Here is a 26,229-nt window from a genome sequence, read left to right as displayed (position 1 = left end):
CTTGAAATGCTTCCTTTAGAGAACATTTTTATAGTTCATAAAGAAAAATCTTAGTTATGAGAGACAGATCAATGCTGTCAGATCACGCACAAATATACTCCTGGAAGGAGCCGGGGGAGATCAGGGCATCCCAGAGGGTGCTGCTGAAGAACAGGGGTGGGGGCAGGGGAGAGACAAATTGCATTGTGTTCAAAATTTGTTCTGGTGCCATCTGTACAGTATGGAGATGTCGCTCACTGACCCTTCACTCAAGACACTAGACAAATTTTGGTAAAGCATGAACATTTATATTTAATTTACATTTTGACAATTTGCACATAAATAACATTGTAAACCAGTATGTAAACATAAGATAGTTTGTTGTTCTAGCAAAGTAAAAAGCCAGTAACTTTGGTCAGTTTTAACTTTGAGTAGAGGAAAAAATAAAACCACTGTTGATTGTGGGCTCAACATTCACATGTAAGAGGCAGAAAAGGATGGATGGTGAGAGAAGCAAGAAGTCTTTATAAAAATTCTCACTATGGGAAAGCACAAAAGGAGAAAAAGAACAAACGAGTAGTTGGGAATCAAAAGTATTTGGTCTAATGTCAACGTGATGCTTTGGTTTACCTTCAGTTAAGGACTGTGTTTATCAAACACTGATACATAAAAAGCTGTCAGTCTTGGAAGTTACAGAAGACCAGTAAGGCTCTTGGGTTTCCCTGGATTATTCGAAATTTGTTCTCTTCTGCAGGTGAACATTAGTTGATGTGAACAAAATGTCAAATATAATTATAAAATAGATTGGAGTAATGTATCAGTATTTAGTGAGGAAAACAGAAAAATTGCAGCGGTAAAGTCAGTTTTTTATTTCTGTGACTTGGGTGTGACCACATAATCATAAAGTGGCAAAAAAAAAAGAGCTGTCTTAGATGGTCCTTAATACTAAAAAATGATGTATCTCTTCCTCCCTGGTTGTTTTGTGGTCCCCACCACTGCACCAAGGTTTTAGGGTCTCTTACAGTAGGCAAGGGTGCCCAATCATACCGACGTGATTGTGAGGTCACCAAGTATTAAGCAAAGTCTCAGAAAGGATTGTTCTTTTTTTTTTTTTTTTTTGCCCTTAGAAAAAGTAGATCTTTTACATGGCTTGGCTCACAATTTAAGTGGTTATAAATATATATACATATGATATAGTGGTATAAATAGATTTATAAATATACATCATTTTTTGCTACACTTTGAACACCAACATGTAATCTTTGGGCTTAGCAGAATAAAAGATAGAATGACACAAAGTCTATCTTGCTGGAGCACATTTACTCGGTTTCTCCTCTAGAGAAGCAAATCATTAGATAAGACATCATTTCCTGCACTACTGGACACACTCAATGAGGTAACTGTTGTTGAACAACTTTGCAATGCCCTTTCATCTTCCATTAAATTAACCATAAAATGTAAAAACACAAATACTGAGGAAAATCTGAGTTTTACAGAAAAAATACAATTGATGTGTTGGGGATAGGAATGTTCATTACCCGCTTTTACCCCAAGATGACTAGAATACCCGTTTTTTGTTGTTTGTGTGTTTGTTTTTAAAGTGTGGCCTGAGCCTATCTACCTCGAATCCTTCCTGGTAGAGCACCATGTTTGTGCAATTTTGACATAAAAAAAAAAAAAAAAAAAAAGCAACAAAAACCAACAACAAAACACCACCCAGACTCAAGCCCCCAAATCGCACACACACAAAGCCGCCTATGCTTTGGGGAAATTTTCGCAGTGGTTTTAAAACATGGCATTTTTTTCTTCTTCACATTTTCTGATAATACAATGGATGCAAAAGTCATGTGGCCGCTCTGAATGGCCACAGGACTCGGTGGGGAGGGCAGGGCGGTGGGAGGATTCTGCTCTTTTGGAGGGAGAGACAGGTTGGTAAAGCCTTCCTGTCACCCTTCCGGTAAAATTGTGGCTGGGGGAAAAACATGAACTATCAACAAAAATATACAAGATTCCCTTTCTTGTTTCTTCTACTTAAGTTATTCTTGGGTAATCCTGCACACATACCCCCAAGTTATGTACAATGCTGTTCAAATGATAAGGATCCCAGGAATGAACACATCAACTGTCCAACATTGGCAATTACCCAAACCTCATTTTCAAACCATTATTAGAGAGAGAGGTTGACTGAAGTCATATATTTGTTTAACTAAATCTTAGGTACTTATACAGATGTGCAGAAATTATCTACAAAGAATGGCCACAAGACAAAAATACATTTATACTCAAATTACAAGGAATCTTTCCAGTCATTGTAAACTTTTTTAATTATTGCTTTCTGAATGATAAATTGTATAATAAATTATGAAGGATTATCATTGAAAAAATAATTATGACTAGGTAATAGTCTTAGTAATGGGAAGGCTATGCAAACATATCCACACAAATATTCAAAATACACAGGGGCAAATATATAGACACAGGTGTAAATAAGTATATATAATATGTATATAGATATATATATATATGGCCTTTGCCTTGTTCATGCCCTGAGATTTCAGTAACTTTGGAGTTCCTTCTTTAATTCCAGAGGTGAGGGGAAACCATTTGCTGTCGAGAGAGCTTTGCAGAGCTGGGATTATGTACAAGCCACTTCCTACAGGCACCCTGACTCACCAAGTCATAACTTAAGAAACAAAGTAAGTGTTTTCTGAAAATCTTAAGGATCCATTGGTTCGACTGTTTCTTGTTTGACCTTTACAGGTACCAGAGGTAGTGGGTTGCTGGGAGGCAACTTCATGAGGGGTAGATCTGATGACTCATAAAGGCTGCACCCTGAGGAGAGGAGTCCATTCCCCATGTTTCTTTGCAAAGACACTTTCAGGCCAGTTTCTTCTTTCTCTTTTCTGACCACGGCCAGAATTTCCTTCTCCACTACAGAGATCACACTGATGTCATCCTCCACGTCCTCGAGCCGGTCAGCATTGTCACTGATGTCAAACTTCTCGATTTCTTCATTGATTCGGGTCAGATCTTCCAAGGGCAGCCCAGGCGCCGGGGCCGCAGCGCAGTTCCCTTTCAGGTGAACCTTGAGGCTACAGAGATGGATGTAGTTCTTGTGGCACTGGGAGCACTTGTGGGGCCGCTCCCGGGTGTGCAGACGCTTGTGCAGTTTCAGGTGCACAAACTGGGTGAACTTGGCAGGGCACACCTTGCATTGGTATGGTTTCTCTCCAGAATGGAGTCGCAGGTGGGTCTTGAGATTGCTGGTGCTGCTAAATCTCTTGTGGCAGACCTACAGTGTAGGGGAGAGAGACAGCAGGGAAGGGAGACAGGAAGGCCAGAAGATTAAGAGTTGCCAACGGGAGGGGCAGGCTTACAGGCCAACGCCCAGCAACCTAGGAGGTGAGAAGCCTCCTTGTGGTACCTCCAGTGTGGTATTAAGCAAACGGGGGGATGTGGGCACACAGCACACGAGGGGCTGTTTATTTCCCCTACCATTTTCCCACCCACTGGAAGCTGGCTGTGCCATCTCAAGTCATCAGCAGATACAAAGTACTGGGAAGGCCCATAGTGCCATCAGTCCAGGATGGGACAAGGCAGAATCTGGTGTTGGCTTTAACTACGGGCTATATAGGACATGGGAGGGTGACTCACAGACATTTTCTACAAAGGTCAGAAGGTCTACCCAGAAAATACTGCGCACCTGGCATTCATGTGGCTTTTCTCCCGTGTGTACCAGGTAGTGTTTCTGCAGGTGGGCGAGCTGAGTAAAGCCCTTGTTGCAAGTCTGACATTTGAAAGGCCGTTCTCCACTGTGCACTCTCAGGTGGACCTGGGAAGAAGCCACATGTGTTAGCTCTGCTCTCAAGCTGGCTCTGAGACCTAACATTTCTGCTCCAAGACTCAAGTGTTGATGCAAATATCTTAAGAAAAGCATCAAGACAGTCTTAAAAAGAAGAAATCTTCATGTTTTCAGAATGGTGTTTTTCTTAAAAGCACAAAAATCACAGGCTAGCAGGGAGTTTCACCTAATCTTCTAGTCCAAACCCCTAATTTTTTTATTATTCATTAGAAAATCAGGAGAAGGGAAGTCACTTGTCCAAAGTCAAAGAGCTAGAAGTGGCAAAAGCCAGGCGGAATCCATACCCACTAACCCCAACCGGGGGCTCATACTACTGCAAATGCAATCGATACCCCATGGAAAGCAAGCTAAATACAAACACAAGCATGCACTCACAGCCCCTTGGACTGCTCTCTCTCAAGGCCTACCTTCAGATTGGAGAGCTGGCCGAAAGTCTTGGCGCAAACGTTGCATTCGTACTTGATCTTGCCGTTCTGCTTCTTCAGCGGGTAGGGAAGGGTCTTGTAGCCGGTCATGTTTCTTTTGTTTTTAATGAGATTCATGGCTTCGTCGCTGCTGGGGGCTGCCATCGCTGCTGAGGTAGCTTTGGGCTGCACCACATGTTCTGCCGTGGCGGCTGTTCCCGCCGTGGGAGACCCGCTTGTGGGGCTACAGGCCTTGTCCTTCATGCTGGCGGCGGCCCCGGTAAGGGAGAAGGCACTGTGGGGCGCCGGGACAAGCACCTCCCTGGGATGCTCCGGCTGGAGCAACCTCCGGGCTCCATCTGAGGGCAGCGAGCTCGGGAGAGAAGTGGGGTTGAGCATGGGGTGGGGCAGGCTGCCCCCACCGAGGAGATTGCTGTAGACAGGGCACAGCCTCGGGAAGAGGCCAAAGTTGTTGATGCCATTCATGCTGCTCACAGCGCTCAGGCCATTACAATTCATGCCGTAGGGGGGCAAGAGGAACTTGGGGTAGTGAGCGTTGTACGAGGGGATGAAAGCTGGCGGGAGGTGGGGCAGGGGTGCGTAGCCAGGGTAGGAGCCCAAACCTTCCGTGCCGTAGGGCGCGTTCAAGTAAGCGTAGGAGTCCCGGTGCTCTTGAGAGCCGGGGCCCACAGGGGACACCGTATTCCCAGGGCTGCTGTGAGGGCTGGAGCTCTTGAGGCTTTGGTCGGGGCTGCTTCTTGCAGAGGGGCTTGGAGTGGTGGAGGATGGAATGGGGGAGCGAGTGATGTACGTGGGTCTCTCGATCCCGTAGGCCAGGGAAGCTTTCAAAAAGTCTTCTGGCAGAGGGGCCCGGATGGGGTAAACGACCCGAGGGTAGAAGGGCATTTCGGGGCTCCCATGTCTTCTAAAGTCATCGAGGTCCTTTTCTGACGTGAGGGGTGAAATGTTAGAACGGTAGAGGTCCTTTCCTTTGGAGGGGTTGGAGTCCAATTTTAGGATTTCTTTCACGCTGTACTCTCTCTTTGGGACATTCTTTGGGCAGAGTTCATTTTTCTCAGTGCTCGGTTGCTTTAGACTGCTCTGTGTTTGTGCTGAAATAAAGAAAAAGGGGCGATTACACAGAGGGCTAGAGAGAACTGAAGCAAAACTGCCAAAGTTGCTCCTCCTTCTTGAGAAAACCTGAGTAACAGCTGGCGACACAATCGCCACATATCTGGCTTCCAACGCACTCTCATTCTAGAAGGCTCTGGGCCACTCACTCAAAAGTGCAGTTCCGTTTCCTCCTCAGCAAAATGCAGGCAATGGCAGCACAGACAGAACAAACAGCAGCCTTGGGTGATTCTGTTTTCAGTAGTACAGACCTTATGATAGAAAATTGCTGTTTAAGCTGGAGTAAGATAGCCTAAGCTGGATGCAGTGGCTCTTGCCTGTAATCCCAGCACTTTGGGAGGCCGAGGTGGGCGGATCACCTGAGGTCGGAAGTTCGAGACCAGCCTGACCAACATGGAGAAACCCCATCTCTACACAAAATACAAAATTAGCTGGGCGTGGTGGCGCACACCTGTAATCCCAGCTACTTGGGAGGCTGAGGCAGAAGAATCGCTTGAATCCGGGAGGTGGAGGTTGTGGTGAGCCGAGACTGTGCCATTGCACTCCAGACTGGGCAACAAGAGCAAAACTCTGTCTCAAAAAAGAAAAAAAAAAAAAAAAAAAAGCTTCCATTTTAATGGAGTGGAAAAATACTGGGGTGGGGACCCTGTCATAGGTTAATAAAAGTCTTTCTGATGTTCATGGTTTACCTAAAGGAAATCAGCATACCCTGAGAACTAAATGTGAAAGATTAAGACTCATTTCAAGTAATACACAGTCATCAATTTTCACTTCTACTCTTGTTGAATACGAATTTGATAAAGCCCTGTTCAAACTGCCTATGCCAAGGAGCTTAGCGAAGTGAATACCACCTTCCTCGCGATGTGCAGACAGCCTAAGCCCTTCACCAAGGCTCTGTCTGGTCTAGCCAGGATCCCAGCAGTGCTGGCCCCTGGAGTCACAAGGCGTGACAGTCACCTCTGCCAAACCACAATAGGTACTTCCTGAGCCAGTTCAATTACTTAGCGCACCCAAGAAAACAGAACAGGCTAAGAGGAAAGCACTTATTCCCAAAGACGGCACGTTATTACTTGGTAAAGATACTATTTAGGAACAGCAGCAATGAGGACAGTTCTAGACTATCCCTGCCACAGCCAGCCCTGTCTCCTCGCTACACAATAAATGATGCCTTCAGGAAAAAACACCCATCTGGGCAGGGAAAACTGAAAATTCCCTGCTCAGCCTTGCCTGGAAACCAAAAGTAAAACATACGATGTTTAGTTTGAGCTCTGATTATTGGAGGGCAGTCACTCAAGCCAGGACACCTGCCCAAGGAACGCACTGAAGGCATTGGCTGTCAATATGTGGAGATGCCTTCAGAGGCAGCAGGTTTGGGGGATCATGCTGAAGCCTTTGTGCAAATATCCTTCATCGTCTAAAAAATGTCTCTGCTTGAATTTAGTTGAGAAAGAACTCCACGCTTGCTATCTGATAGGTCTAGAAATGAACTCTGTGAAACTCCAGAACTGAACCCTTTAAATGTATTCTCTAGGCTGACTGGCTTGAGGGATTCGATTCCAATTTGAGAGCCCCTTAGAGAATGTTATCTCCTGCCAGCGGTTATCAGTTCCTCCTGGGCGAGCCTGAAGCCCCAGAATAAACACAGAGAAGAACGCTATCAGGGAAGATGCTGACGGGGGGCCGTGATGGAAAGCTTGCTGAGGGAGAGGGATTTCTGAAGCCACTAAAACAAAATAAATATCTCCTTATCAGGCCAATATCGGTCTTTCAGTGAGGCCCAGCAGGCAGGAAGTTCTAATTGTCACTTTTGTTTTTTAAAGCTAAAATGGTAAAGGATGAGAAAGACAACTAAGCTTGAAAACTGATAGGCAAGGCATCTCACAGCCACAGGAAGGAATTTTATGAAGGTGAAAAAGAATTATTTGGAAACTCTATATAGGGTCAAATTCATAATGATTTTTAAAAACGATGCCGCTCGAATAAAATGGAAATACAAAAAACTTTACCCTCATGACTTTGAGCCATTTTTACTCAAATTATGTATCTAAGTCTCATATTTTTTCCAGTGGCTTCCACACTCCCTTGGTTCTATAATTCAACAAATAATAATAGCATAAATGTGCAATAAGCATAAAGTTTCAGTCCATCTGTGGCACTGCCCCTCACATTTAGCCAGGGATTCTTCTTAAGTACCTTAATATAATTTGAATATTGAACTGATATGAAACTTATGATTGGGCCAACAAAAAAGCCAGAATTTTAAACTTTCTATGCAAAACACTTAGCACAGTGCCTAGTATATAGTAAACTCACAATAAATGTTTGCTATCTCTAATGCCTTCAGAAAAATAGATTTGCATCTTATTCTAAAAGAACATCCAGAGTGACATGTTAGCCTCCCTAAGATGCTCTACAGGTGGAAATTAGGAAGTCCATATACAGTAAAGGTGCATTTTAAAAAATCATCCTTCAGCAGCTGAGTAATCAGTGGAGCTGGTGTCATTTCTGACTCTCCCACTCAGCAACAGCTTGAGTTAACATGAAAAAGAAAATCAAGATCTGTTTTTGTTCTGAAATCTTAAATGGCTGTAGGCGGACGGAGTCATTTCAAGAGTGAACTGCTTCTGAAGACTCCGAATGGCTTAATTATGCCGACTCACATTTTCGATCTATAATAAGAACCCCAAGACTATAAGAAAGAACCTAGAAGTTCTGCAGTAGGCAAAACAAAGTCTCTTTTCAACTGAAACTGAGAAAGCAGATTAACATTTAGAAGTCTATAATTTGGTCAACTGTTTTCTAGATGGGTTAGTTAGATAGATAGAAAAAAAATACCTCCCCCCCTGCCAAATTTGGGAGGGGTAGGGGTTTCAAACTTATTAGTTCTTTTATTCCTTTTCCTTTGTTTTTAGAAAAATGCCAGTTTGTGATTTCTGGCTACTTACTTTTCTTTCCTTTGGTTTGTTTCAAATCCCTTCTTCTCCAAACTCTACCGCCTGAACCATCACTGCCATTTAAGCCCTCATGGAGATTCTTGCTCCACCTCTATTGTGCTTTAAGCACGGAAACCCAACACAATTCATTTGGAGACACAATCTACCTATTAGGCCTGATGAAATAGTGGAAATTTTCCTGATCACAGTCTCAATCATCAGCTGCCACGCCTAAGACAACCGGTTTCACAACTGGCAGCAGGAATCTTGTTTTAATGTGACTGGTTATTGTTAACTCTCATTCTTTACTATGAATATTGGACAATGAAATGTGCTTGAAAATGTTAAACCACCATTTAGATAAAATTCTGCCAAAATAAAAGGGGACATACTGCATAAATAAAAAAGGATAAATAAAAGGTGTCATTTCACAGTATATATGACAGTTGCTTCTGAACACAAAGTAGAAGCACTTGAACCTTAAAATACTGTGCAAAACCTTTCTTTGAGGAATAAAAACGCCAGGCCTTTAAACCCTTCCCTTGATTGGCACAGGGTGCGGGAAGCATGCAAAAAAGTTTCTTGGTGGTTGGTGCAAAGTCACTGGGGTAGGTCACCTCAAATGAACTGTTTAAAGAAAAGCAAAAATCAAAAGACTTTCCTCTGAATCCATGAATGATTAAACTCAAGGAATGTAAGGAGACCCTTAAGCGGAAGTGGCTCACTATGTTAAGAAAGCCAGGAGGGAGCTGTACGCTTCTTCTGAGACGCACAGCTGGAATACGAGTTCCACAAAAATGCCACTGTGCCTGTGCATTTGTCGTTTGTTACTAGGTCCTCAGCACTGGGCATGGCATACACAGATGCCACAACAGCCAAATGGTTCCTGGGAGGCTCAGCCCTAGGGATATGACAGAGTCTCCAGAGTCTCAGGGAGCGCTGAAGAGACATGAGGGAAAAGAACTGCCACCTTTTTGGTCAGGACCTGATTAGACCCATTAAGCTGGAACTGGGGAACTGGGAGCCAGTTCTTTTCCTGAAGCTCAAGGGTAACCTGTTGTGTAAGGACCCCAAACACACGACCTCCCCTACGGGGGAGGTCCTGATGCTTTTATAGCCCCAGATTTTCAGAAAAACTGCAAACACAATCTTGCAATCTTAAGGGAGATCAAGTAAAATGAAGTGTGGAATGAATACCAAATAACCATACAGTTGGATTATATATGACTAGGGTAAGTACTTGGCTTGTTCATTGGTCCTAAAATCAAAGTCAAAATTCCAATTTATGTTAACATTGATATTTATTCCAAATGTCTCAAAGGTGAAAATGAGAACTAAAACAAGTTAGCCTTCTGGTAAAGCAAATGGATATACTTATCAATAATTGGTAAACCTGGGTAAAGGGTAAGTGGAAATTCTTTGTCCTTTTCTTCAAATGTTTTCTTAAGTTTGAAATGATATCAAAACCAAAAGTTACAAAAACTTCAGCATTTAGTCTTAACTTCTAAACCAAAAGGAATAATTTTTAAAACTGCTAGTAAGATTTAGTGGTCTAACCAAGAACACACAACCATAGTTACAGCAGAGGTTAGAATCTTATGGCAATTCTTAAATTGCTCAAAGAGATCACTTGAGAATGACTAAAATGATGCAGCCCTCTGCAGAGAGAGGTCATGACAGCAATTTTAATCAAATAAAAGAAGTAAAAGCACATAAACCTAAGGAACTGAGAATTTGTTAAGATAAAGTGATAGGTGGCTACTATAATACTGATCAAGAGATCAGATAGTTTTTTACTGTAAGGAAGGAAGCTAAGATGTAAAATCTTTACGGTTATTCACTTAGAATAATATTGAAAAATTATGACAAAGTTTTTCTAGCAATGATCTTACAATGTTCCACATCAGATCCTAACTGTACACTCAAATGTACATCTATAAATATTTTGATGCAGTCTAAGCCCTGCCAAAGTACCACAGATGAGGGCTATACCTTGCATACGCAGCATGTCTGGACCAATCCCTGTAATTCTCCCAACTGCTTTTGGATAAATTAGAATTGGACATATATTTCTTCCTGTAACATCCTGAATTCAAAACTCAAGGTAGCTCCTCATATATATATATACTTTTAAATGATCAAGTTTCATAATAGTTAATAGGGACTCAAAAAATGTTTTTCCTCTTCCTAGTCCCTAGCTTAAGCCACCTACTTCATCCAACACATGACAAAGCCGTATAATTAAACAACATGTTATTAGTTCAAAGGGGCAGAACCGACATTACTGGCATTTTTAATTTTTTTGTTCTGTAATCCACTTACTGAGATTCATCATTGTCAGCTCTCCGGGATAAGGGTAGTGAAGCCTTTCTGCAAAGTCCCGACAATACCACACAAGAAGTTCCTGGTTGGCAGGGATGGGCTTAATGGTGTAGAAGTAGATGTTCATCCCGTTCTGACACGCAGCCAGGTTTTGCTCCCGGGGAGAGTGTGCTGGATTCACATAGCGCATCCAGTTGCTTTTCTCTTCATTAAAGCCGTCAATGAAGTGGTGAAGCTCCCCTCTGGAATAGATCTGTCCAAAAGAGAAGACAGGCATGTAAAAGGAAGTCAGACCCAAAGCTCCCCAGCACCTCTCAGAATAAACACAGCCGGTACCGTGTGTGATTTCTGATCCCCTACTGCCTAGTTAGAAAAAGAATCCAATCAGTTTAGCCAGAATAGTCTTGAATCAGCAGAAATCAGGGCGGAAACAGGTAAGGCACACTTTTGTCAGTTACCTTTTCCATTTCAGTTTTATCGTCTTTTCATGTTCGGGAAAATAACAGAAAAATGAAACACAAATGTTCATTTAAGGAGCTGCCTCAAACCGATTAACCCACCACAGAGTACTACTTTTGCTACTGCAGTGAATGGCAAATGGGCGATGCTACTGACTTCAGTTCCGATTATGCTGACTTTTAGTGCTTTGAGTCACTGGGTAGAAGACCAAGCCGGCTGACGACGTCAAACTGAGTCTCAGCTTTTTCTATGGCCTCTGTACTCGCCGTTTCCTACACCCCCGCCCAAGGCTTCAACTATGCAAACATCCTCCACCCCCAACCCTCCAAGTCCTAAAGTAACACTTGTTCATATGAATACTTGGAACCTTGCCTTTTTGTGGAAACACTGGGTGGGGCAAAGGTGAACTTCACCTGCCATAACAAAGCGAACACTCGGGCAGCAGCCAGAATTTGACAGTCTATTACTGAGAAGTCACTTTTCCTCTTGATAAACATGTCCAGACTTGCACTTTCCTTTCAATGCAAAGGAGGGAAGGGAACCCCTTATCTGGGAGGAGGCTGGCTAAAACACCACACACAGAGCCATAGGCGTGTGTTTTTGGAAAAAGAACAGGAAGAAAGTATGTTGTTCCTTAAAGGCAACGCAGAATGAAGAATTTGAAGTTTGTCCTAGAGTAATACTACTTCTGGATAACAGATGCACTCAGGCTACTTGGCAAAGAGGCAGAGGAAGAAGAAAAATTAAAACGTACACTCTTACTGAAACTATAAACACACTCCTTATCCTTCCACACAAAGTTTTCTCTCTTCCCCTCTTTTTAGGAGGTACCACCTTTACTTTAGACTTTAAGAAATTTCCTTATACAATCAGTCAATACCTAGTGTGATCTGCGACTTGCAGTCTCCAAGCAGCAGTAAGGCACTGTTCGTAGCAGGAATTTTGTGCTCACCGGACAGCAGGTTATTGCTTTTCCTTACTCACGTACCGACTATGCTAGTCTACAGATAGTTTCTGTATTTCGCTCAAACGTTATCAGAAATAAAAAGGAACTCTGTCCCTTTAACACAGGCGGTAAACACCAGAATCACTTTCTTTTAAGAGTAACTTCCTGTAAATTGTGAAGGGGGAAATACATGTGGCTTCATCAAAGCAGCTTGTGAGAGCTTTTGCGGTGTGTTTTGTTAAGAGAAAATGGAACAAGGCTGGGTGAATTCTGCTATCAAGAGGGGTTTTCAAGTTTGTTTACTCTGATGTGCAAACTTCCAGGAACATGGGGTTCCATCGCTCTTGTACTCTTCGCTGGTGCGGAAACTGCTTTCTAAAGCTACGGGTATGTTGATTCCAGTTAGCCTTCCTCGGACTGCAATTTACTGTATCCTCATTTAAAAACAGCAATGTCGGTGCCATGAAGTCACTCACACAGAATAAAATAACGCATATGTAAAATGAACACCGTTTCCTACCACCTTCCTGCACTTCCATATATTATCTAGAAGATTAAAATGCGCTGATTCATAGTACAGTTACAAGAAATGTCACTGGTTTCTCAACTTGAACATCCCTTCTTTGGCAGTGTAATTTGCATGAAACTTTTTCTTTCCTCACAACAGATGTTCATATTCCTGCCAGCAAAAACGAGATGTTCTACAATATCCTTTGCATGTGAAAGACTGATTCAAATAAATCCTCCCAAGGAAAGCCTTTCAGTTACTTATAGTGAATCTTTAAATGAAACAGGGAACTGGACAGTGAGGGGAGATTCTTAGGTGCTTCTTGCCTTTTCTCAAAATAATCACACATTAATGAGACTTATGCTGGATTGTCTTAATTCAGACCTTTAACTCCAAGAACTATGCACCTTTGTGGCTCACTTCTGAGAAGACGTTATTGACAATAAAGGCAAAAATGCACTCATGGTTCCACCATTGTAAGTCAGGTGATTAATATATTTTAAGGAGGAATAATTATTAGATAAAAATTGTGAGCACATGTAACTACCCTCTTTTGCTTGGGAAATAGTAAGATAAATTTCTAAAAATGAAAAACTTCCTGGATTAAAAATATTGTTTCTTAGGAATAGCTTCTTGTCCGAACGATATAATCGTTCTAGGCAAAAATACCAGCTAAAGCAAGCATAACACAATTTTTGTTATCATGCAGCTGTTTCTTTTTAAAGAATTCAAATAATGTACATTTCATGTAAGTATGCACAAAAAAACGCTTACTAAATTCTTTATCTTCTGAGGAAACTAAATATCCCTGAGACATCTATGGGAAGAAGGAAAGCAATCTGACTTTTTTCTGTTCACTGCTAATCCAGTGTTTTATTCAAGGATTCCATCTAATTGGTTCACCTCTGGGGGCCTTTCTAACCCTAATATAGCAAAGGAAATTGTACTGGCTAGATCTTTTGGTTGGATGCTATAGGAAAGCTTATCATCTTGCATATGACTGTTAAGCATTTTCCTTATGCTATGAGATAATTAACCTATTGTCAAATGGAATCATTTTACCATGCACATGTATTTAAATAGGACTAGTTCTGTGGTCCTCCATTCCCCTCAACCCATCTTCCAGCTATCCTTCCTTAATGGTATTTACTTATAAGGTAATTCATTTGTCATTCCTGGCTGGGCGCGGTGGCTCTTGCCTGTAATTCCAGCACTTTGGGAGGCCAAGGTGGGCAGATCACGAGGTCCAGAGATCGAGACCATCATGGCCAACATAGTGGAACCCCGCCTCTACTAAAAATACAAAAATTAACTGGGCATGGTGGCGCGCACCTTAGTCCCAGCTACTCGGGAGGCTGAGGCAGGACAATTGCTTGAACCTGGGAGGCGGAGGTTGCAGTGAGCCGAGATCATGCCATTGCACTCCAGCCTGGTGACAGAGTGAGACTCCATCTCAAAAAAAAAAAAAAACCAAAAAGATAATTCATTTGTGATAACTCTTCCATTCAATTAAAGTTAAGTCAGCAAGAAATCAAAAAGGGGTGAAATCTAAGGCTTGGTAACTCATTACTACTTCCTTGCGGAGAAATGCAAATGAACCTATCCTTAAAGCAAGCAACAAACTGTTTCCTTTCATTACAAAGCTCTAATGAATTGCAAAAATCAAGATTCACATATAGCCCGTATCTCCATCACTAACCACCTACAGGCCAAACATTTAATCGGTTTCATCACATTTGTTCAGAATTCCCTGTGTCCATGGGGATGCTGGATACTTATGGGTGAGCCCCAGCATTTCTCAGCACAGGATGAGAAAGGTGAGCCACCCAGCTCTTTTAGCTCCATTTTTTCCTAACATTTAATGGGTCTGAAGAAATTTCCCTTACTTACCCTCCAAAAATATTTCCTGTTGGCGTTCTTAGGAACTGTGTCATTGGTGTAGATTTCACCTATTAGGGGTCCAAAACGTGTGCCCTTTGGTATGTATTCTTTACTCATCACTCCAATAACCTAAACAGGAAAAAACACAGGAAACAATTACTTTAACTATAAAATGTTAACCAATCTTTTCAATTAAATAAATTGGACTGTCAAGTAGTAATACAACTAACAATGATAAAATTTTGATAAGTAAACAGACATTAATGATGCCTACATAATTAACAAGCTTCACCATAGGGGGAGACCATCTTTTAAAGTCTGAGATCATAAGCAAATACTCAACCAAGAATTAAAACAGTCTAGGGGATTATTGTCTGGTAATACAGGATCTTTTATTTTTATCATTACTTTTTATGCTAGAACAGCGAATATAACCATTCTCTTTTAGAATGAGAATAAGACACTGCAGAATTAGATGGTCAAGATTAGACCATTTCAGCCTGTTCCTAGTTTCCTATTTCTCATTCTCCCTCAAACCATAAGCATAGTGTGCTTGAGGGGAATAAAATAGTTCTGACCTCAGAAACCAAAATAATGTTCTTTGGTTGTTCCATAACAGCCTAAGGAACCAGAAACCAAATGCATTATGTTTTTTTCATTCCAGATGAGGTTTGTGTGTGTGTGTGTGTGTGTGTGTGTGTGTGTTTTTCATAGCTTGTACATTCTCTTTAATAAGAGATCTTTCAAGTAACTTTGTTCTTCTCTGGCCTTCTACTTTGTTCTTCTCGAGTCTTCTACTCAAGAGTGGTCAAAGGCCCTCGTGTGTGTGTGTGTGTGTGTGTGTGTGTGTGTGTGTGTGTGTGTTTTAAAGACAAGGTCTCCCACTATCACTCAGGCTGGAATGCAGTGGCTTGATCTTAGCTCATTGCAGCCTCGACCTCCTGGCATCAAGAGATCCTCCCACCTCAGCCTCCTGAGTAGCTGGGACTACAGGCATGCACCATCACGCCCAGCTAATTTTTGTTGTTATTGTTGAGAAGGGGTCTCACCATGTTGCCCAGCCTTGTCTCAAACTCCTGGACTCAAGCGATCCTCCCACCTCGGCCTCCCAAAGTGCTGAGATTACAGGCTGAGCCACCATGCCTGGCCAAAAGCCCTCCTTTGAAATTAAGTTTATACGGAGGAAAGCTGTAGGTTCTAAGATCTGAGGAAATGACCTCAGACTGGATGCATCACACATTTTAACTTTGTGGGGCCTTGCTAAAGAAACATGTTAACTATACCAGTTCCTCCTTAATAATAAAGTTCTCTTTGAAGGGGTAAAAAAATCACCAACCGTGAATCAGGAAGCAATTCGTCACTATTCAATAGAACTCCTCTGTGAGTAGTCCTTTACAACAGCTTGCAGTTACAGTTTTGTTTTGGTTTTTATTCTCTCACTTTCCTAGTTTTATTTTCTTCTCATTCAAGATAGCCTACCTATCACTTTACTGAATTCTTTACTAAAATGGACCAAGGAGGAGGGAGTGGTAATAGATGATAATGTTTATTTTCCAGTTTTTATATTCCCAGTAGCTCCTGTACATTCGTGTACCTGAAATGGTAGACTCAAATATGTGAATCGATCCATGCACAAAGATTGTTCACAGTGGAATCTACAATTTTGGTTACAATATACACCAGTTCCTCATTAAGTCTCATCAATAATTTAAACCTCTATTTAAATAGATATGGCACACCTACATGCCTGTGACAGACTAGCTTTTCTCATTTAAGTGTCTTATCAGCCAATGATTTTTTTTCTAAAACAATTTAGTATTCAATATACAAATCAATGAAGCATACTCAGACTGGAAAGAGAAAAAAAGAAAATTTTCCTACACCTAACGTAAGTTGAAACAAGAGTGTTATTTTTGGTCCTTTAAGAATTTCTGTCAGAGAGCTGAAAAAAGCAGATGTTCATTTCATCCTCCTCCTCTGCCTTCATTTACATCTATCTGCCCTTTTAATCACCGTTTGTCATTATTGGTATTTGTTGGCAGTAAAACTACTGGGGACAAGAGTATCTCAGAGCAGTCTTGAGATATAAATATATATATTTAAAGCTTTAGTAGACTTATTCAGAGGCTCATTGTTTTGGACATATTATTATTGAATCTAATTAATTTGGAAAATTAATGGAATTGAATTCTATGACATGCAAATCATTTAACATTCATATTTCAGTGATTATTCCATAATATTAGAATGACAAACAGGAAAAACAAATCATGCCATTTGTTGGTGAGCCAATAATTAGCAGTTGATATTTTCAACATATCTACTTTACAACAGTAATTTTAAGAAAGGCACTCAACTGGTTCATCAACTTTGCTTTAAATTATAGTCTCTTACAGATGGTGTCTTGGGAGTCAGAGCTTGATTACCAAAACGGAGCACTGCACTGAGGTCGTGGTTCTTCTTCCAAATTGCCATTCTTTTACAGAATGGGCCTCTAGGTTTTCAGTTATCCATCTTACACACATTTTCTTGTGCCCAAAAAGAAGTCAACTAGAAAGCATAAGCTACCCAATACCTATTTGAGCACAACTATAGACTCGTCACTAGTAAGCTATAAAGCAGCACCGGAAGTAGCTCTTGCCATCTCTAACCTTACAAATTCAATTCAACAGGCAAGACAGGAGAACAATTAAAAAGAGAAGGCTCTGTGGTAGAAGAGAGGTCTATGATAATCCTCAAACCCCAGACAAATTAAAGAGCTTCAATATTAGGTTATCATTAGGAAAGGGACAGAGCGCCCTAATATTTTAAATTTCAATTACATACAGTGCTATAGGGCACATATAAACTCACACCTATAGATAAAGATACAAAATCATAAAATTTCAAAACTGGAAGGCGCTTACAAACCACCTATATCCATTCTAAGTCTAGCGTTCTAATATACAGTAAACATCTTCATCTCAAATGCACGTCTGAGACACAGACGCCATAAAAGCTGAAACTCTAAGACTATGGTGCTTGTCCAGGTAACTTTGGAGGGGGAACAGGAACCAGGATTGTTTTTAAAGGGAAGTGAAAAAACCAAGTACTAAGTCTCCCTCTGGTCCTAGAAAGATCCGGAATGTGCATCTTAGACTACCCATCTCCCTGACCCATAGTTTGTAACAGTTTATCTTTGAACCAAGCAAATACTAAGGAGGAACTTGGTGTGTACCTTAAACTTCACAGTGCTAAAAAGACAAAGAATGTGTTCACCTAACTCAAGAAGGAAACTTCACTGGAACTGACCAGGGTCCTAAAGAATTACTGCTGGGGACAGGCCGCTCTGTGCCTTCTATAAACTCAACAGCAAGAGGACACCCGGCTTCAATACCTCCTTGCTTCACCTGCTCCCACAGAAGCTCTTTATGTGGGGTGCAGACCCCTCCACCACTTGAGCAGATTTGTTTCTGTCTGTGGCCTCAGTTACAGAACACACCCCGCCGTCCACAGTTTCCACAGCTTCCGGACAAAACACAGGGCTTCTTTTCAATTTTACACAATGAAGGAGATTTGACAGTTTAGGATGGGTTGAGTTGGAGTGCTTAATGGAAGGCTGATAACAAGGACAATATAGGTTTTTTGTTTTTTTCTTTCAAATTCCTTCTTTAGAGAGTATGCAAACAGACACACACAGCGTGGGTTTGAAGCAGAAACTATATCCAAGTCTAAATGTCATCTGATCATCCTCTCCCCAAATTACATTAAGATCATTTAAATTACTAGCTATCTGTTTTCCCTCCCCGAATCCCACTCTATAAGAATGACTCGTTAGATTATAATTCTGTTTTGACCATATGAATGTTTGTCTTGAGAGAACTAGAACTCAGTAGTGACCAAGACCTTCAGCCTGCAATCACCTCATTTTTATTTTATTTTATTTATTTAGAAACAGGGTTTTGCTCTTGTTGCCTGGGCTGGAGTGCAATGGCATTTATTTACTTATTTATTTTGAAACAGAGTTTCACTCTCGTTGCCTGGGCTGGAGTGCAATGGCACGATCTCGGCTCACTCCACCTCCCAGGTTCAAGCGATTCTCCTACCTCAGCCTCTCAGGTAGCTGGAATTACAGGCGCCCACCACCATGCCCGGCTAATTTTTGTATTTTTAGTAGAGATGGGGTTTCACCATGTTGGCTAGGCTGGTCTTGAACTCGTGACCTCAGGTGATCTGCCGTCCTCAGCCTCCCAAAGTGCTGGGATTACAGGCGTGAGCCACCGCGCCCGGCAATCACCCCATTTTTAAAAGGAGTGAAGTGAACAAAGTTGTTTGGAGAAGGTTTCCTTCTTCATTATCTTTCTATTAAAGGAGACATGGTGATGCCTTGGTACATCATTTCTCAAATAAAAGGCAACATGAAGAGAGAATTGCATGTTATGGTGAGATACTTTTTACAGATGGCTTGAGTTAATAATGGACTTCGATCAGAATGGACACCAAAGGAGTCTTCACAATCTGTCTGATGTTTATCAGCCACGATACAGGGAGGTGAGACTCACAGAGCCACAGTGCCTCTTGAGTGCAAGCAGTCTCAACCGACGGCAGAAACTACAGGGTAACGCTTCTAAAATATAAATGCTTGAACTGATTTTTCTGTAGTCAAGTAGTCATAAGAGATTATTTCAGGAGGACAAGGGGAAAACCCCCATAAAAGAATAACCCATCAGTTTAAAACATTTTCAAAGTTTTGAATAGTAGGTCTATATTTGATTTCAGTTCTGGAAATAGGAAGTAAGAACAGTTTTTCATTAAAGGTGCAGAATGATTCTAAACCCAATCTAAAAATGAGGGTCAAGATCAGAAATATGATTTGTATGTTTTGTTTTAACCAAAAAAAAAAAAAAAAAAGGTGCTGACACATGGTACAAATTCATAATGAAAAATGGTCTTGTAAAAAAAAAATTCCCCAGTATGTCAGCACAATAGTACATATTGTAACATCTTTTGCTATTTAAACGAAAACATTTAAAGAAGGGCAAGATTAATAAGTCAGATAAAAAGTACATGTAGAAAGACTCTTCCTATTTCAATGGCTCATGGAACTTAAAGAACTAACTGAATAAAGATAATGTAAACATTTCATCAATCCTTAATGTTGCTGTCCCGGAACTAGTTTGCAGCTATCCTACCCCTTAATGGCTCAACTGCACCATCCTCTTTCACCTTCTAAAGGAAGCTGTCCTTTCCCAAAGTTCAAAAACAAAGGAGAGAAACAGAAAAACAGGTACAAATTCCAGAGTAAGCTTAAGACAGTATTACATTCAAGTTTACTCCTTGCTTGACTTTATGATTAGGGTTTAAAGACATACTATCCTCTATTCAAGCGCTTCAGTTAAATGCAAGATAGGGAAATAGGATAAGAGAACCCTGACCTCTTAGGTTAGTTTCGAAGGACCTTCTTCAGGAACACAGGCATTGTCTGTTTTTTGGTTGCTTAATATATTGAAATAGGAAGTTATACATTCAGAGGGAAAAAAAACACAAAATAGCTTAAGGATTGGTCTGAAATATATTAAGATGATAACTAAAACCACAGTGACACCAAGAGGGGCCAGTGTAGCATAATCGAGAAGCACTCATTGGAGAAGGCAGAAAAACTTTGCTTCAAGTCCCCGGTCTGGCTTTACCTATATGCCTTTGGGTAAGTGACTGTCTTTCTGAACCTTGAACTCAATGATCTAAGAGCATTACTTGACTTAGCTATGATTTTAAAGGAGAATGACGGAAATTGAAAAACTTAAGCTAAGAGCTGAACTGACGATAAGAACATTATAGAATTAAAAGGCAAAGATGACCCACAGAATGGAGATTTTTACTTCAGTCCCAAAGGACTGGACAGGGCAACACAGCACAAACGAACCTTGGGAACAGACGAATATTTGGTCAAACTTGATATGGGGAAAAAACACACTACACTTTTTAAAGCCATAGTCAAACTTCATATACCCAAACAAATCCTACATTCATTCCAAGGGCCACATATTGAGAGACTTTCTATAAGAAGAGCATTACTTTCAGGAAGAGGTATAATTAAGGCTGACCTCTGGGGTTAAATTTTTTGGTAACATTCAACTACAACTAGAATTTAAATTTTATTTTTTATAAAATCTGCCTCCATTCACGCAGCAGTGGGGGAAAAAAGAAAGACTAAGCATTGTTGTTCTATTTAATTTTAGACAGCTGTGTCTCCCCCTCACCAAAAACACTGGACTCAGACACACAAACAGGAAAGAGACAAAGCATTTCCTAGTCTCCCGGATTCCTTCAAATACTGTTCCTTAGGGAAGGGGGAAAGTGATTTGACATGGCTGTAAGGAATAGTCCCAGTAGCAAATTCTGGATTTCTACGGCCAACCATCCCCTTTCCCTACTTTCTGAAGGAAGTAATAGAATTGACAGGGCTCTGTGCTAATGGTGGTATGGGAAGTCTGCTGAGGGGTCCTTTCATTCAACTCAACCCAGTAGTAGACTAGTAAGTGCAACTACAGTAAGCCAAATTCTGAAAAAAAGAGGTGGTTCTGCAAGTTATTTCACAGCTAAACATCACGCCTAGCTATAATCTTTATATTAAAGGTAAACACAAATCAGTTGCTCATTCCAAGTTTGGGTTTTCATCCCCTTTGAAACAACAAAGAGTGTACCCACTTCAGAGGCCAGTAAGGAATTGGCCTGCCAGCCCAGCCCCAGCAAAGGAGCTGCTGCAGATAAACAGTGGTTAGCTCTGAAGTCATCCAGACAGAGGACACTTTTACATGACCCCCTTTCTCGGCTTATACCATCACTTCACTTCATAAACACGTCAAAGTTTTGAGGATAGTTTTAGAAACCCAGCTAATAAAGCTGGCTTGTTAAAAAGGGTAAAGCCAACTAATTACCAAAGACAGACAAAAGAAACATTAAAACTTTTTTTTCCAAGAAAAAGTTTTCTCCCTTAAGAGATATTGTACAACAGGGACACTAGGGCCAGTGGGCCCAGAGCTTTCTTGAAGTTCACTGACAATTTCACCCACCCTATGCTGCAAGTTGCTTTTCTAAGACATGTCAATTTGCCAAAATATTTAACTGTTTACTAATTAGTACGGAACAGTTGAAGGCTGGAGGAAATGAGAAGGAAATGGTTTAGGGAAAGAGAAAGCAATGCAAGAATTGAATAGAGCAATCAATTATTTACTGATACTTACAGATTCTCAGAGGTTTTCAGAGATATACAAGGCCTCAAGGGCAAGTAGGGAGATTTGGCACCAGGTCCCCAAATCTTCTTGTCAATAAACCAGAGGCTTACCTCTTCACTGTTGGTGGCATACTTGAAAAGCAGATTCCTTGGTAAGGATGCCTCTGCCTGAACCGAAGTACCGCCATCAGCACCAGAATCCCAGGGGTGGTCGTTCACAATGTATGTACACTTCTCTTCAAACTCAGCCTCTGTCCACAGAGTCATATCCGCATCCTCCATGTCCATTTTCATGGTCCCCTTGGTCCCCTCTGCCAATCCCTGAAACCTCACAGTGCTGGAGTTACACTTGGGGGCAGCCTGGAAGAGAAAGGAAAGGCCTTTAATCCCCATTGTCCCGCCGTTCCTGTGGCTCCCTCTGAGAGGCTATGACTAATACAGTAGTCTGAAGACTTTAAAAGCAGATGCAGAGTGCTTGGTACAGTTGAGAAAGAGCCAAAAAGCCGTATAAAGTAAACTGCCTTGAAAAGAAGCAAGGTTTTTAAATGCTACTCTTAGTTAAAAAAAAAAAAAAAAAAAAAAAAAAAAAAAGAATGTGGCAACCTCACTGTGGGGAAAAGGAAAAAAAAAAAAAAAAGAATCACCTCTGAACAATCCCTGGCTTTACCTCTCATGGCAGAAAAATGTTCTGGGCACACAGTCCAGTGTCCCAGAATGCCTGGGGTCATGGCCGCCAGACCCTCGGCACTGTGGAAAAGCTGCCTCAGAAAAGTGTCACAAACAAGGAGAGGAAGAGGAAGGAGCTCTGTCTGCCTCTGAATGAAGCTAAAAATGGAAAGCGCGTGTGGGGCAGGAGCGGAACCCAGCCTGCCTTTTCCAAATGGGGAAGACTGAACTTTCCCACCAGCTCCCAACGCAAAACAACTTTCAAAACAACTGCCTCCTCCCTCTGCTGCGAGCTCTCTTTCATCCTCTCACATGGAAGACTGAAAAGGGTTGCATCCTGCCAGCATCACTGAGCTACGGCCTCTTAGAAATCACTTGGACCACAGGAAAAGAGGAGGAAAAATGGGTGAAGGGGAAAACAGCCTGCAGTGTCTTCTGACTTGCAAGCATCTCACACCAAATTGAAAAGGCAAAAACAAAACATAAAACCGTTCAATAAAATTCCCTGGAGAGAATTCCTTTAGGAGCCCTCAGCTACAAATAGCACTTTCCATTTAAATCTGAAAGTGTATGAATTCCCAGAAGTCACTGATGGACTACAGTTTACTGTAACTAAAGTTACAACAAATTAAGAAGACTTGGAGTACAAGCTCTGCTTCCACTTGTACATTGATGAGGATATTCCCCCAAAATCCTTCCTCACACTCAGAAAAAAAGTGTTTTCCAAAGGCAAAAAAAGGTAAACAACTTCTGTAAGGGTTTTCTCATATAGACATGTTTGATAAAAATGAGGAATATGGGTATCATTTCCATGTAAGAATGTGTGCTTGTTCAAATGTAAACATAACATTCTGTGGAAGTCCTTCAAGGAGGTTGTTACATTCTTCCACTTCTCTAAATAGGATGCTCTTAAAAAAAAAAAGTTGGATGCAAAGTTGTTTTTCCCTCAGTTATGATTTAAGCAAACCTGCTTATTTTTATTTAGTTCCAACATGTAGAGTCATGACGCCAAACACATGTTAAAAATAAAATAAAATTGAAAACTTCAGCCAACCCGGAATAGTTTGACGAGTGTGAGCTGGAACCACTACTGAAATTTCAATGAATTGGCAATTATGTCTAGAACTGAAAGGGTTAATGATTCATAAGGAAAGTCTCACAAATGTTTGACAGCACTAAGTGCACTAAAGCAGAAGCATGTTTCTACTGCGACATTAGCCAAAAAAATTAATAATAATAATAATAAAGGAAAAGAAAATAAAGTTTTCAGATCAATTTCAGAATAAAAAAAAAAATTCAAGTTCCTTACCAAGGTCGTACCCACACGTTTTTCCACGCAAATATCCAACATCTGAGAAAAGTCTCGTTCATCTCTACCCAGTCCACATTCTCCCCGCGTCCCCCTCCAGGCTGAGCCGCACAGACGCGCACCTCGGCGGTCCCTCCTCGCTTCGTCCGGCCGCCCGGGCGCCCGCGTCCCAGCTCCGGGCGGACAGGTGCCGCGGTCGCTGCTCTTGCCTCTCCGCAACACTGGAGGGCCGAGTGTCACGGCAGCACTTTGTCTGTGTTAACCGTCTGGCTTCCCCTCCCTGCTTAAGATTTCCTTAGCCACTCGGCTGCGCGAAGTGGGGGCGTGGCCAACGTGGCCAACACCACCTGGCCGAGCCCAGGGCTTTCCCCCAGATTGCCAGCACAGCCGCCGAGAGCTTCCTCTCTTCGCATGTGTATTTCAACATTGACTTGGAATCTTCTTACTTCCCTTTGAAGGCACTTAACCTCAACGCTTACTTGGGCTCTATTGTATTCTAAACACTCCAGATCGCCCTCCTTCCTGGCGCGGCAGAATTAGGGGGCGCACGTTCCTTAAATTAAGGAAACTTAAAATTTACCTACACAGTTTCTGATTTCTCAGCTCAAATCCCCAGGTACAAAAGACACAAATCTTACTTCAAAAGAGCAAGTTAAATTGTTTTTGCAGCTAATGTAATACAGTGGAGCTGTCTGGTCCTCAAGCTGTAGTAACATTCCATTTCTCCTGCTAACGTTCAAACTTGGCAGAACTAACTTTCCTCTTTTAACTATTTAGTAAATAGGGAAATAGGCAAAAGTTATAATTCTACAGATTAATGTTTGTTTTCCTTTCCTCTCCTCCCAGAACCCACAGGCTGACTTCCCAGGAGTGTAAGTAAAATGTAGAGCATTAATCGTTTCACAGTTCAGAGGAATATTGAACTGATCACTGCAAGTGGAAAGCGGTCGGAGGCAGTAATTAGTGGGGCTTATTCTGAGCCCCGGCCAGCTTTTCCTCCAGCCCAGTCAGTCCTCTGTTGAAGGAAGGACATCCTGTGATGATGGCATACAATGTCCTGTTTGTTTATTATTAAGAGCGTGGACCTTGCATTCCTGCTTCTCATTACAAAACAAACCAGATGCTTTACTTCCTTCAATGGTCTTGTGCCTTCAGCAAGGAATCCTTTAATTCAGAGAAACAATGTTTATAGCAAACACCCCATTTCAATTATTATTTAGATCATTGAAATCCAGGTCTTCCATTTTTCCTGCTTGCCTTACCATAGGTAGGTTTTTTTTAAAATCATCTCTCCTTCGACCTGCAATGTCTTTTCTAACATTTTAAATACACGTGTGCACACACACCCACCCACCCACACACCCACATACACACACCCAGTTCCAACCTAATGATACCAACTTAGTCATACAATGAAATGGACATCTGAGTATTTGTTTACAGGAAGAAATGAAACAAAGCAAAACAAAAGCCCAACTCAATCCTAAAAAGTATGTCTGTTTATCTTTAAAATTTCTTTTCTCACTTTTAGAAAACTTTTCTAGAATTTTTTTTAGGGGAGAGGGGGAGAGGCAAAAGATTATTTGCCAGGAAATGGTGTCTAAAGTCTTGCTGCAATCTCTCTCTCAGTACAGAACAATTAAATTCCCACTAGGGGACATGATTAGCACACACTCCCTGCTTGCTGCGTGGCCCACCTGTGATTGCATGTTATGCCAGAGGGGACGCTAGCACCAAGAGGAAGCAGGACTTTTAGAAGGCACATCTGCTAGGGGTGGAAAACTGAATGAACAATTCCTAAGAGTCCTCAGAAAGCTCCAAGCTGATAATTAAACAAGAGAAATCCAGCCTGCTCAAGAGGGTTTATTAACTGATGCTGAGTCAGCACCACAATGGACAGAAAAACAATGTAGTCATACTGAAGGCTGGCCTGCTGTTCAAACAGTCTCACTTGCAGATGTTAAAGAGTATTTCACTTCCCTTTTAGAATCAAACTCTGTTCTTAGGCCACATACACCATCATGCAACTGCTGGTGAGTCAACCATGATAGAGTAAGGGAATAGGCAAAAAGTTTGATATTTGAGGTGGGAAGAAGGCCATTTTAAGCCAAATATTTGCTTTAATGACTGGAAGATGCCAGTGAATCAACTCACTGTTAATTAATATCAGCCTGCACTCACCTTCAGAGGTGGTGAAATGGGCTTTAGTCTAGGGAGGACGCAAACTTCAAATACCAGTGTGGGGCTTAGCCAGGCAACCCTAAAATTAGTTCCAGGTGTCCCAGCTGAGCTGGACAAGGCCACGGGTAGAACTTCAAGGAAAGTAAATTTTCAGACACAGAGTGTTGGAATGTAAAGTCCTTCACATGTTTGCTTCTTGTCTTAAAGTGATTGGGAAAAAAAAACCTCCAAACCAACTTTTGACTATGATTATAGTAGTCAATGATGGATATCATCATTTAAAATGAAAGCTACCAAAAAGGAAGAAGAAATAAAAGAAAGGAAGCTTGCTCCATAATAGGAAAAAACATGTCCATATTGTAATATTTAGGTATTGTCCAGCACAAAACCATTAAGGGGGAATAAAAGGGACTGACCTCTGAACTTCACTCGGTC

The 26,229-nt window shown here is 41.4% G+C and overlaps 1 protein-coding gene across 3 annotated transcripts; it reads right to left on the bottom strand.

Annotated features, from left to right (window-relative positions):
- Positions 1–271: 271 nt before the first annotated feature.
- PRDM1 (PR/SET domain 1) lies at positions 272–24,687 on the bottom strand. Of its 3 annotated transcripts, XM_003824342.5 has the most exons (7): positions 23,614–24,685; positions 21,750–21,998; positions 14,435–14,554; positions 10,632–10,884; positions 4,249–5,357; positions 3,683–3,811; positions 272–3,271 (listed from the first exon to the last, which is right to left on the bottom strand). In XM_003824342.5, exons 1-7 carry the CDS (start codon positions 23,653–23,655, stop codon positions 2,696–2,698), a joined length of 2,478 nt encoding a protein of 825 aa, XP_003824390.1. In that variant the 5' UTR covers positions 23,656–24,685; the 3' UTR covers positions 272–2,695. The 3 variants fall into 3 exon arrangements, with proteins under 3 accessions (XP_003824390.1, XP_063461035.1, XP_003824391.1); XM_063604965.1 differs by lacking the exon at positions 3,683–3,811 and having other exon boundaries at positions 23,614–24,687; XM_003824343.6 differs by lacking the exons at positions 14,435–14,554; positions 21,750–21,998; positions 23,614–24,685 and adding an exon at positions 11,090–11,329.
- Between the last annotated feature and the right edge of the window lie 1,542 nt (positions 24,688–26,229).

The sequence above is a fragment of the Pan paniscus genome, chromosome 5 (genome assembly GCF_029289425.2).
Source record: "Pan paniscus chromosome 5, NHGRI_mPanPan1-v2.0_pri, whole genome shotgun sequence".
Classification (NCBI taxonomy): domain Eukaryota; kingdom Metazoa; phylum Chordata; class Mammalia; order Primates; family Hominidae; genus Pan; species Pan paniscus.
Note: the sequence above shows the minus strand (reverse complement) of the source record. Positions and strands in the feature narration are given on the sequence as shown.

What these genes read in the sequence shown, in the direction of transcription:
- PRDM1 (XM_003824342.5), bottom strand. Translation starts at nt 23,655, where the DNA reads ATGTTGGATATTTGCGTGGAAAAACGTGTGGGTACGACCTTG. An exon ending in AACGTGTGGGTACGACCTTG is followed by an intron (nt 21,999 to 23,613) that starts GTAAGGAACTTG and finishes TTTCTCTTCCAG; the next exon opens with GCTGCCCCCAAGTGTAACTC. An exon ending in GCTGACAATGATGAATCTCA is followed by an intron (nt 5,358 to 10,631) that starts GTAAGTGGATTA and finishes TCTTTATTTCAG; the next exon opens with CACAAACACAGAGCAGTCTA.